We start from the raw sequence: 12,847 nt of genomic DNA on the forward strand, positions 1-12,847 counted from the left end.
TCCAAGTAGGGGAACCCATCTGGTCTTGTGTAGACACACTATCACGGAGTAAAGATGACCTTTTGGACTTGCATCTGGTCAAACAACGCATATCCTTCGACAGCATCACTCAATGGCATAATACGGTCAAACATGAATCTGACCAACGTTAGCCCTCCAACGGGAGATGGAAGGGTAAAAGATCTCGGTTGCGAGAAACTCTGCACACTCACCCGAGTTTGTCTTGCTTCTTCTCCAACAGAGCAAGCGCCTCGGGGAAGATCGCTCGGACAGGGCATCGGCCCATCTGCAGTCTCAGGTTTTTCCTATCGATTGTGTTGGCGAAAAGAACACTGTTGTCGATTTTCGGACTGGCCACACTTACCCATACGCCTCTGTACCCGTCCACGGAATCTGTACCGTTGAGTCAGCTGGTTTTCGACCTAAGGATTGGTCTTGCCACGTACCTCGCCGTTGTGGACTCCGATGCTGGCAATGACGCCCCATGGCCTAACAACATCAAACGCAGTTCTTAGGGCTGGGCTCAGGCCAACGACTTCAATGACAACGTCGGCCCCACGACCCTCTGTGGCTTCCTTGATTCGTCTCTCCATGCCGGCACGATCTGTCTTGAAGTTCAAGGGCTCCGCGCCAAGGCTTCTGGCAAGCTCCAGACGACTGTCTACACTGTCAATGGCAAAGAGGTGCTTGGGGCGGTACTCCAGCGCTGCAATTAGGGCACAGAGGCCGACCGGTCCGCATCCAATGACAACCGCGGTGGCGTTGGATCTTTCTTCCTCTTTAAGCAAGCTGAATCCAGACTTGGCGCCAAAGAAGCCGGTTGGCCAGATGTCTGCCATAAGCACCAGAGCATTATCGGAGATGGTACTCGGGGCTGTTATGGCAGTTCCGTCGGCATCGGGAACACGGACGTACTCGGCCTGTCCACCGTCCAGGGCACCGCATCCAAAAAGCTTGCTACGAACGCAGCGGGATGTGTAACCGTTCTTGCAATAGAAACATTGCATGCTGGAAGGACGGGCATGAGAATCGGCAATACCGCGAAGGTAGGCAAATTTCAGAAAGCTTACCACGACGAGGTGAAGGGGGTGACAACCCTGTCGCCAATGTTCAAGGTGGCGACAGCAGCGCCCTTCTCGACGACTGTGCCGGTAAATTCATGACCCATGATGAAGCCTGTCTCGGATGGCTGGTGGCCGCGAAACACATGCAACTCCCTCGGACTACGTGAGCTTGGGGGATCAAAACAAACTGGCATACTGTCATCTTACGAGCCGCACAGAGCCGTAGCCTGTACCTTGACAATAATGTCGCCGTCATCCTGGACTATTGTGCTGGTTGTCAGTGATAACTGGCAGTCCAGAAAGTGGTTGAAGAAGGCGGAAGCGGGAGCGACGAACTGGTAGGAATGGGACGTTGCTCGACGGACACGTTTTGAGGTCCGTTGAAGACGACGGCACGCATAGAACCCGTGGCGGACATTGCGGGGTTGGATGCGGAATAGCGTGAATCGAGAAGTGAACAGAGGGCCGTTAGAACGGTAAGATGTTGCAGTCTTGGATTATTCAAGTGAACGGGAGTAACGTGGAAACAATAAAGAGCAACAAAAGGAAGGGGGAAACCGAGGCACTCCGGATGAAACTTCACAACTTTGGTGGTAGCAATGATGAATGAGGAGATGGTGGGCTGGTGATGCAATGTGTTGGGTGCATCACACGCGATCTGTCCAACCGCCTCCACTGTCGCCGCCGTTCATCGGAGCATCCCCCGTGCGAGTATGTGTGCGCACTGTTGGTAATCAGGCACGAGGGCTTGTGGGAGGCAGAACATCACGACACAGTCGAGGAGCTGCTACATGACATTTAACAAGTTGGGCAGTAGCAGTTAAGGGGACATGCTGATGAAAATAAATAGAGATATTGGAAATGCTCATGCCATATCCATATCTATGCAATGAGTCCTGAAAGAAATCAATTCAAAAGGACAGCACAGAGGTTGATGCCTACGTGAACGAAATGTTAGGGCCTAATTCTACTTGTCGGGGCGTTAAGTCGCTATGGTCCATGAGTTCAGTGCTCTTGGACAGGCAATGAGAATGAAACACAGGGTTGTCAGTATCAAGACTTGGCTTGGCTTCAGGGAGCTGTTCCATCAAACAACAGATTACATTCCCAATCACAGCTCGCATTGTCAGTCGATCAATCACATCATTCCCAAGTTGACCGAATTTGTGTGGTAGGTCGCAAGCGAGATAAGCTCCGTTCCCTGGCAAGCCTGGGTACTCGGTACCACATCTGATTCAACCGTCATCTGGCGGGCGCCAGAAACTGGGGACATGCCATCCGCTGAAGAATCGTCCCGACTGGGGAAAGGTAGGGGGCAAAAGTCCCTCGAGGGGCTCTGATGAGAACGGCTTGGCAATCGGACGACATGCGGCCGATTCAGAGGGCGGGAGAGCGTAGATGTCTAGGAAAACCCTACACAACACCACTCCGGACGATGGCGGTTGTCCTCTGATGCTGTTCACCTCAACACAGCACAAGAAGGGGTCACTTGCGGGAAAAGTCGAGAGAATTAGTGCCGACGCCATATTGCAATTTGGACCTGGAACAACCAAGCCTCGGAAGACAATATGCTCCTCCATGTTCGATATCACTCCAGGGCACCAAACCAAAGGGAAGTCCAAAGCACATCGGTGCGCTGGCACGTCAGCGTGTACATTAATCGGATGGCTGGGCGGCTCAGCGAAATTCCCAAATGCTGTGCGCTTTCCAAGAAAAGAAAAGCAAAAGGGTTGGGCTGGGTCACTGTCATGGCTGTATGGTGTTCTCCAATCATGGACCTTAAGAAAAGACCCTCTCTTTGGCTGATCCGTCTAGCGGATTGAGGCTTAGAGGCTTAGCGGCTTGGACGCATGGGCCAAGTGCGGCCAGAAAGGGGGGTTTTAGTGGATCGCCCCAGATCGCATGGTCACCATTGGACGGGCGTTAAACTGCCAGGCCAATCGCAGGGCCCAATATCTCGAGAGGAGTAAGGCTCATGTACCTTAAGGTACTGTTGGAGTCTGGAGATGGACAAGTGTGGGGAAACCAGGTGTCACCTGCAACTGCACCCGAAATGGAATCTAGCACAACGAAGCACTGGGGAATATCCGAACACGCGAGGCGGGGGACAGAAAGCAAAACAAGTACTGGGCGGTGACTCCAAAGCAAGCTGCATGGCGGAGAAGAATGCGGCCTCCAAGGGAACAGAGTTTGAACCGGCAGCCAAGAAGTGATGCTTATGGCAAGGTCTCGTCAAAACAACGCATAGTCTTGGCGGAATATAGAACAGGTGACAGCAGATGACTTTGTATTTGGATTTAACTGGGGGCTTTCTGGGGAAGGTGGAGGTTCTTTCTTCGTTCTCTCTGCCTTTTCTTTCGTTTTTCTTCCATTGCATATAGCTCATTTCGGGCCTGCACCACTTTCGTGGGAGGTTGAGTAGCTCGATAGTAGTGGGAACAAGGCGCCTTTCTGCACTGATACTATTGCACGGATGGGCACCCAGCAAGATGGAGGGGATATGGCTGTGGTGCAGCGCCAGAGATTGACAAGCCAGCAACCAGGGAGATGATGCCCCCCCCCCCCCCCCCCCAGTGGCGTCGGAATGAGCCTCCACTTCCACGCCGTTCAGCCTGCCACAGCATTGGCTGCGGATATATGGCAGACTGCGCAGTATTGGAGATAGTGGTTATACTCGGTACAAGTAGTGTTTGTTGCCGCCAAAATCAATGGTGGGGAGGGTCTAGACAGCAGAGGGCACGGAGATAGAGTTGCGGTTACCGTCTTCCCAGGCTCTTGTTCCATCCATGAGGCCAAACCCCTGGGAAGAGCTTTGTAAGATTGCGACTGCGATTGTAACCATAGTGGAGTTGCGGTGCCGCCTTGCCGCGGCGCTTGGAATGCCTTGGTTCCTGGAACTTCGGAAGTGACCAAAGAGCAAGGCCACCGGAGACCAGGATGAAGGGAAAATGAGGAGGCGGGGTCGGAGAGTTGTGCGCTCTGGCCGTTAGCCCCTCTCTTTCTCTCTTTCTCTCTTTATACCTTTATACATTTATGTTTATTTATTCTATGTTCGACGTTTTGAGTCGCAGAAAACAATTGTTCCCGCAGGAAGAGAGTGAGCGTAGGATGGAGGAGTGAGGCGCTACGTGCTCTTGCGGGATACTTTCAAGTAAGCAATGTGCAGTGCCTCGAGGCAGGTCTCGTTTGAGTACTCTGTAGTGACTCCCCCCACCTCCGTCCGTCCCTTCACTTCAGAATTCGCTTCCCCCCTTGCCATCATGTCATCCAATGACCCGGTCGCTCCCCCGTCCCGTCTGTATGTGTTCCATCCCATCTCTTGGCCTTTCATCCCGGCCTCAGTCTTTATTCGCCCACATCACATTTACACTTGTTTTCAATCTCCGTCTTGGATTTCCACGTCCGTCAAAGTCCGTCTACCTTTACGTCGGCGGCCTCGTCCACCGTCCCATCCATCGATTGCGTTGTGTCAGTCACCCGCCTTGCAGCCCAGGGAAGTTACACCCTCTTTGGACGGCCTGTCGCCTTGGCCCAACCAATCTCCCTCTCTCTCTCTCTCTCTCTCTCTCTCCCTCCCCCCTCCTCGTCGTCCCTGCCTGGAAGAAGAGCCTGCGCATGCTTGTCCAAGAAAGCCACCCCTCTGACCACAACCCTGCGAGACGTGCACGCGTTGGCCTATGTGAGGTATCCTACTGTGCCAAAGTTAGGACAGGGCACCTTGCGCCGTCTTGACCCCCCAAGCGGGGTTGGCCGGGTAAGTAAGTACAACCCTCCCAGACCTCACACGGCCTATCATCGCAACACCGTTTCCCTGCCATGCCTCTTTCGGGGCCACCAACGGAAGGGCGCCATCACTCTGGGCAAACCGCCAATATTAATCGCTCTGCTTGCATCTCTAGCATGTCGGCTCAGCAATCCGACCGTGCTTGACATTGCCAACTGTCACAAGTGAGATACTGATGCATGGGTCGATGTTCAAACGGTGAGAGAATCGGGCTTGGGCCAATGCACACGCGCTCTAATGCCTACCTACCTACCTAGGGTAGCTCACACCTTGACATTGCACAACGGCTGCTGTGTCGCCTATTTTGCCTCACGGAGACCCGACGACACCTTGACTTAGCCTCAACTTCCAAGGTATCCTTGCCCCCAATCCCCATGTACGATTCCGCCCATCCCATATCCACTTTCTCAGCGACCCGGCATCTTTTCATCTCTCGCCTCCACGTCCCCAAGCCCACAGGTCCCTTTCCTGCTCATCGCCGGGGTCACGCGGTCCCTTGAATCTATCTGTGGCACTGGGCGTATCTCTCACACGCTCCCAAGAGATTATGCGCTAGAAGCAACCTCTCACAATAACCAGACATCGAATGGGCACTCACAAGAACGGCCCTCTCCTGTTCCGTCCCTTTCTTACCTGTCTTTCTACTCTTTATTCTCTCTTGGCTCTCTCCACTACACGGCTCGCCTGTCTTCATTGAGTTTGACGACCGACGAAGACGAGGACAACGACAGCCGAGAACCAAGCTATCTATCTATCGTCTAGTCATTCCGCCACCACTCGTTTGACTGTCCTACCGACCGCTCCCGCCCACCGCCTACCGCATACCGCTTGCGCGAACCGCCCTCTCCCTCCCTCTCCCTCTTCCTCTCTCCCTCTCTCTCTCCCTCTCTCTTTCTCTCTCAGTACCTCTCCCCCTCCCTCCAACCCCACCGCGTTCCTCCCTCACTTACTGGCCCTCGCTCGGGCTGCATCTGCATGGTTGCCGTCCCTGGGCGCCCTCTTTTATCCGTCAAAGAATTACGCACCCGACCGACTCCCACGCTTGCACCTCGCTCACATTCCCACCTACCCCTGTTCAAGGCCACACCGACCTCCGTCCTCCGTCCTTGACATCCAAACGCCGCCGCATCCCATTCACCAACTCCCGGCCGCCCTCCATCTTCTCAGCCCGCCCTCCATATTCTCCTACTCCCACCTTACACACGCATACTCGACGTTGTCAACGGCTGTTTACTTCCGTTGCCCACGACGGCGGCAATAGCTGTTTCGGGGCCGAACACGCGACGCGCACTCACTACCATCATTACTTCCATCACTTGAACGACCTGATCTCGCCCGCATCGACGCTTCCTCGTCGCTCTCTTCGGCCCCAGCAGTTGCCGCCTTGCGAGGAGGGACTAGACGAGATTATACAGCCTGTTGCAAAAATTGCGACAAGACTACCCATCCGACTTTCACATCTGCCGCACGCCCTACTCTAGTTTCTCTCGTCGTCACCGTTGCCGCCTGCCACTGGTACAACCGTTAACTGCTATTCTGCTCCATGGCGGATTAATACCGCCTGCGCTGCGAGCCACCAACCCCTCCAGTCGCGACAACTATGACTGCGTCGGCTATTCAGAGCCACTTGCAACATTCAGCTGCAAGCGACTGCTACGACCCCGATGACGTTCTTCCGCACGACAGCCCGCAAATGCAAGCTCACCGTCCCAGATTACAGCCCTCGCCCAGTCCTCCGCCCGAACTTGGCCTCGGTCCGAAGTTGCTACACGGTCGTCGCAGGGTTGAGCCTATCCAAGGCGATGCTGTACTAGTATCTCATCTTGGGAACGGTAGGCTGCCAGAAGTCGCCCATGCAGCTGCCCTGGAGCCACTTGCCTCGGATAATGGGTCTGAAGACGATTCGTCCTCCCCGACGTCTCCTGATCGCGAAATGACCAAGCCGGCTGAACCTTTCGATCTCAAGATTCTTGCGGCGGACGCCTTGGCCTTCACTGCTACAGAAGCTCCTACCTCGGATGCGATTGCCGCCGCGACATCTAAACCCGACCATTCGGGCGACGGGCCAAGAGGTCAGCACAAGTCGGTACCCCTAGGGATCGGTAGTCGTGACCTACCTATACGCGATGAGCGCCCTGCTCTGGCTGCCCCCGCCGTAGTCTATTCTGCCAGTAACAACCACGCGCCGCGTCGTTCAGTGCCTAGCCTGAGCAACGCCGAGGTCACGTCCCCAGTGAGCCCTTCACAGCAGTCGGCACCCGGCGGCCTGCCTCCCCTCCTGGATTCGCCAAAATCTGACGGAAGCGGGCATGGTCCATTACCGTCTATAAGGGCCCAGCTTGGGGACTTCAAGCGCTTGGCAGAGACCGCAATGAGTCCAGAGAATGACATAGGCTGCGTACGACATGCTGCCTCATTTCCACGCTCGCCTCCGGCAAACATCCCTCGTTTACCGTCGTTAGCCGGTCTACCAATCGGTCAAGCGTCGCCACCAATCTCTCCCAATGAAGGTTTCCGAAGAGAGCTTCCGTCGCCCGCCCACACTATACCTTCTCTTAGCCCCTACTACTACTCTTCTTCATCAAACGGCGGCCATCATCGGCCAAGCACCGACTACAGTAGTGGGACAGCAGAGACCCCGAGCACAGATCACACCGCTTTAACGCCAGCCCATTCTGTCGCAGACCGCATGAGTATTGATGGCCTCACAAACCCACAAACTGGTTACATTTGCACGTTCTCGGGGTGCAATGCTGCGCCGTTCCAGACTCAGTATCTATTAAACTCGCACGCCAATGTTCATTCGTCTGCCCGGCCTCACTATTGCTCGGTCAAGGGTTGTCCTCGAAGCGAAGGCGGCAAAGGTTTCAAGAGGAAGAATGAAATGATAAGGCACGGCCTCGTTCATGACTCTCCTGGATACGTTTGTCCCTTCTGCCCAGACAGAGAACACAAATATCCACGTCCAGACAATCTTCAAAGGTATGGTTGCCCCTGATCACTTGTGTTTTCTTGGTGCAGGCAGAATGTTCTGTGCTCTTGCGATACAGGCGGTGTTGGCATTTCTCGTTGCACTCATGCTTATCCTTGAGTGGAATTTCTGACTAACTGAGCACACAGACATGTTCGTGTACACCACGTGGACAAGGATAAGGACGACCCGCTTTTGCGGGATGTCCTGTCGCAAAGACCGGATGGACCGAATCGCGGTCGACGGCGTAGAGGAGGCCCTGCCTAGCCAACTGGCCTCCATGGCCGGTTCACGACATTAACGTATATACACTCCCCTACCCTTTTATGGTCAAACTTTTTTATTTTATTTTTTGGGTTTTGCATCCCAATATCGACCCTTTCGAGGTGGTATGGCTGCAATCGGCTTTAGGACAAGGTGTAGCTTGTGTAAATAAGGGAAGGGGTTTGGAAGCTTTGGAACGATACCTGCAGCAGTGGCGCTGCTGATTTTTCTTGTTTGGTCATGTTTCTGTATTTTGATTGGGAGGAGGCAATACTTTGTTTTGGCACAAGTCCTATGGCTCTTTGAGCTGGTGTGGCACGAGTTCATGACGGGAATCGTTTTGGTCTCGATTGCGAGAATTCTGGCGTTGCGGTGGATCATATACCACATTGACGAGTCGTTCGCATCGCGTCACGTCCTCCATTTTTTCATTTTCTTCGTTTATCATGGTAGCTTTTCGTCACTCCTTTGTCCCTAGGGGCGAGGAAACTTGACCTCCTGGAAAGTTTTCCGAGGCTGATATAAGCTACGTTCAACACGGATGGGGTTCCGTCCCTCTTTTGATACCATCGACTTTTTGAGGAGGTGCCTTCATACAGAGTGTGTGGCCGCCTTCATGCAAAATATACATAACAAGGCTGCAATGGCTGCTTCAAAATGTCTGTTTCCTTGTTAAACCAACATGATCCTTTTTCTCTCTTCCCTCGTGTCAGGTGGTTTAGCTAGCCATCAACAATCTGCCAGTCGCCGACGTGAATGGCATTGTCACTTAAAAATTCTACCTCGATGCTTTGGCGACCTTGCTGGCTGCCGAGCTGTTCCACAACGAGCCATAGCTGGTCTTGTCGCAAACGGTCGGGCTCAAGGTCGAATTCTGGTGTTCGGACAGCCATAGTGAGCTCCCGGAACTCACCGCCGCCTGACATAGCAAGCACGGACTCCTCGGGTCCTCTCCCGTATACAAGAGAGATACGGACTGCCGTCGTAGGGATGTGCTGACCGTCCCGTCCCGTCAAGAGGGGGCAACGGGCAACAACTTGGGCCCGAGAAAGTCGTGTTACCGTGACAGGCGCCCGTCTCTTCTCTTCCCCCTCGCTGAAGGCAATGGCTGGTGTGCGAGTCCGCAACAGGCCGGCGCCGTCACTCAACACGGGCTGTATCTGGCATTCTACCTGTGAGCCCACACGCATGCCGAAATCGGCAAGCTGGCCCGGTTCCCACGTCGAGCAGACGATGGTGTAAGTGCCCGGCTCCACCAAAGGGACCTGCACCAGAGCGTTGCCTCTCCGATAGTCGCCAGAACTGGCCACGACGTCCTTGACTCCGATCGAGGTGACTCTCTTGCCGTGTGCCCAGACCAGATCAACATGAATGGCCACCTCGCGGTCTCCAGACGAGAGAAGAATGGAAAGAGACGTGGCCCTGGGGATCGATATGCTGAACTGAGGATTTTGTGAGTACGTAATGGATGACGCATTGCCCCCGGCGGTTCTCCTTGTCCAGGCACTGGAGAACTCCTTGTAGTACCTCATCTCTTCTTCGGCAGGCTTGACCTCTAGAGGCGTCCGTGAGAAGAGGGTGAATGTGCACGAGTAGTCGTGCAGCGGTAGATCCTGGTGGGCCATGACGATGGTGTAGGGTTTGCCGGCGCGAAGTCTGAACTTGGCCAGTGTCTGCGGTGAGTCGACATAGGAGCCCTGATAGACGAAGCCCTCTCTCACCTGCACCTTTTTGCCTTCGCTCTCGAAGATGAAGATGCTTGTGAAGCCCAGCTGTCTCGATGGCGCCGCCGAAGAAGCCGACTTGTTGCGCGCAATATTAAGCTCTTCGTCTGCAAAGTGCCTGCTCAGCAGGATCCATACCTCATCTCCACTGCTTGAGAGCACCGAATATTGCGGGTTGTGGGCGAGGGAGGACGTCATGTTCTTCGTCGGCACCCGCCATGTAAAGTGATGATCCTGCCGGTGTGTGAACATGTCCGGGTTCCAGTTCAGGTACATGGACTCAAAGTTTTGGGCAACGTCCTCGACCGAAATCCAGAAAGAACCAACTGGCCTCGAGTGTTCCGATGACTTAGGCTCTACCGACACAGACGTAGCTGATAGCGATAGGGCCGCCGTTTTCTCGAGAAGTCCGGAAGATCCAACGCCTTTCCAGACAAGACCATCACACCACGGATTCTTGACAAGCAGCCGGCGGGCTCCAGGTGAAATATCAATCTCTAGCACTGCATAATCATGCTCACCAACGAGACCCAGGGCATCCTCTTCCGTCTGTGTCAGCCGCCCAGTGCCTAATGTGATGATAAGATTGCCAGCATGGTACGCTTCCTTAATGTCGTCCCAAGTGCCTTCGAGATCGACATCCTCACTGTCTCGATATTAGCTATTACAATTTGATCGCTACGGGGCAGGCTTCTACGCACCTCTGAAGAAACAGTTGTTCGGGAATCCATCCGGTAATGACCCACAGATCGGTACCTGAGTTGCTCCCGGGGAAATCATAGCCCCCTCGAACCTTCAAGTAGGCTTTTTCTAAGAGGGCCGGCCAGAGCAAGTTGGGATTCTTGCGATCGACAACGAACAATGTGCGGTTGTTCCGCGAGACAGGTAGCCGGTCATCCACAACGACTTGACGAAAACAGCCGTTGAAGTGCATGCGGAACATGTACTTTCCACTCCTTGAGATCTTGGGCCGCCCCTGAGCATGGTCGTACGGAAACATGATGGAACCGAGAACCTGACCACTGCAGTTAGCGATAGTTAAATCCTGGGATGTCGTGATGGCCGCGAACTGACTGATTGCCTGCCCCTCTGAAGAATCTTCATGGCGGCACATAGACTGGCTACGACTGAGCAGTCTGTCGTGACATCCTGTACAAGATCACAGTCGCTATCCGAGGCCATGAAGTCCCTGTCTACGGTTTCTTCTCTGGCCTGCTCCACGGGGCGTTTCCAGCCTTCGAGGATCGACTGTTGTCGAGGCGACATGGTGTACTCCGTCGGGTCACTGGTTTATGAGTGAGGTGTTTTATCAAGTCGGGGCAACGGAATCGATTCAACGTACGAGAAGACATGTTTTCCTTCGGGCAGGGAGAACGTGCCGTCAACAGGGTCGGACTGCCAGGGTGGGAATATATTTCCATGTAGCCGAGACGAGCGCAAAAGAATAGCCCTCTCGTTGGAGGGTATTTGGCGCACATGACAGTTAGGGTTCGACGCCGAGGTGATGACAGTGGTGGCTTTGGTTGTGGTCGCGGGAGTGGCCCTGGGCGAGGACTTGAGCTGCTCAGCATGGGTAATGAGTCCCTCGCACTTCTTCCTAAAACGAACGCGGTCGGCGGGCGAAGCGGCTTCTTTGGCAGCCTTCATGTACAAGTCGGCTGCGGCAATTGCATGATTCAAAGCGTCACGGCCAGATGATCTGGCCATCAAGGCCTCTTCTCTCTGCGCATTAGAATAACAGATGTCAGTCGAAAATGGCCATTCACATCAAGCCTTATATAAAGTCCCACTCACAATGGCTTTAGCTTCCATGGTTCCCGCCAGGTATCATTGCTGGAATCGGAACCAGCGAGTGAAGCAGAATGAGTATGACGATGCGGGGTTCACAAGTGCCAAGGGTTGAGTCAAGAGGGCAAGGCAATTGAGCAACGATCCAACATCAACAGCAGCAGCGACAGCAGCAGGTTATCGTTGTCGCATGTCATGGAGGCGAGGAGTTAATGTTGTGAGTACTAGAGACCATGCGACGGTGTTGACAGGCGAAACTGATTCAAAGACAAGAGAAGTGGCTCTGCCGCTACTGCCTGCGCCTCTTGTAACGATTTTCTGCGACGTCCGGCTCTCCACCTCTGCGACGTGGAAATTGGTTCACTCCCAGGCTTGTGTCCTGACGCCGTGGCTCCGAACCTGGCCCGGTGTCGTGGAGACGGTGGCGAATCTGGTGCCAACGAGGGCGGCGGGCGCGGGGGACGGGGGTTCGATAGAACTTGAGAAGTGAGGATGGGCTGGGCCGTCGGAGCGGGCACTCGATTGGGGCTGTGCAAAAGCAAAACTGTCCGCCCAGAACAGCAGAGTTGGAGAGGCCCAGCGGCAGACACTAAACCAGGCCCAGGCCAGACCGAACAAGACAATAATCAGTCTTGGGGAAACGAGACAGGCCGGAATGGACCGGACTAGGCTATGAGTCGTGCCAAGTTAGGCCAAAGAAAGCGATCGATGTAGGGTGATGGAGACGGGTGATGGAGATGAGGGGAAGCGAGACGGCGAGTTAGCGACGTCGGCCGAGAGTCGTCTAGGGGGCTTTGGCCGCACGACGCGTCCAATCGGGCCCGAGTTGGTTGTTGTTTGCCGTGTCAAAGACGCACTGCAAGTGTTGGAAACCATTGGGAAGGGAAGTTTTTGCAGATTGACGGTCAGCTGAGCAGAGGTAGTGAAATAGCTGCTTGGATTGGTATTTCAAAAACATTGACGCTGGGACTTAAGGCAGCCAGGCCAAGGCGCTTCCCGGCTGTACAAAGCAGGGTACAGATACTTCGTAGATATTTACACGACGACCTAGGTACAGACAAATTACCCCTGCTTCTTTACCCAGGTGCCTAGGAACCATACCAAACTAAGGTACCTTCTGGGCACAAAGGCGCCTGTCGTTCCTGCCTATGCTGCGAGGTAATTTGCATAAGCATTGAAACACATAAACACACTCTTCTGATAATGGTTGTAAGATTGACAAGGTGGCAGCTATCTTGGTGCAGGTTGTTCA

General features: G+C 54.2%; 3 protein-coding genes across 3 annotated transcripts; 1 reads left to right on the forward strand and 2 right to left on the reverse strand.

Annotated features, from left to right (window-relative positions):
• Nucleotides 1–41: 41 nt before the first annotated feature.
• Nucleotides 42–1,482, reverse strand: CH63R_02586 (Alcohol dehydrogenase GroES-like domain-containing protein; the record flags this gene model as incomplete). Its single annotated transcript, XM_018297561.1, has 7 exons — nt 42–138; nt 213–305; nt 365–393; nt 447–1,008; nt 1,071–1,223; nt 1,272–1,326; nt 1,401–1,482. 7 exons carry the CDS (start codon nt 1,480–1,482, stop codon nt 42–44), a joined length of 1,071 nt encoding a protein of 356 aa, XP_018162377.1.
• A 4,966-nt stretch (nt 1,483–6,448) lies between these two features.
• CH63R_02587 (C2H2 type zinc finger protein) lies at nt 6,449–8,086 on the forward strand (the record flags this gene model as incomplete). The annotated part of the gene is made up of 2 exons (XM_018297562.1): nt 6,449–7,830; nt 7,969–8,086. The coding sequence occupies 2 exons, from the start codon at nt 6,449–6,451 to the stop codon at nt 8,084–8,086; spliced, it is 1,500 nt and encodes a 499-aa protein (XP_018162378.1).
• A 719-nt stretch (nt 8,087–8,805) lies between these two features.
• CH63R_02588 (PALB protein) lies at nt 8,806–11,619 on the reverse strand (the record flags this gene model as incomplete). Its single annotated transcript, XM_018297563.1, has 5 exons — nt 8,806–10,453; nt 10,509–10,822; nt 10,882–11,092; nt 11,150–11,529; nt 11,602–11,619. The coding sequence occupies 5 exons, from the start codon at nt 11,617–11,619 to the stop codon at nt 8,806–8,808; spliced, it is 2,571 nt and encodes an 856-aa protein (XP_018162379.1).
• Nucleotides 11,620–12,847: the final 1,228 nt, after the last annotated feature.

This window comes from Colletotrichum higginsianum, chromosome 2 (genome assembly GCF_001672515.1).
Source record: "Colletotrichum higginsianum IMI 349063 chromosome 2, whole genome shotgun sequence".
Lineage (NCBI taxonomy): Eukaryota > Fungi > Ascomycota > Sordariomycetes > Glomerellales > Glomerellaceae > Colletotrichum > Colletotrichum higginsianum.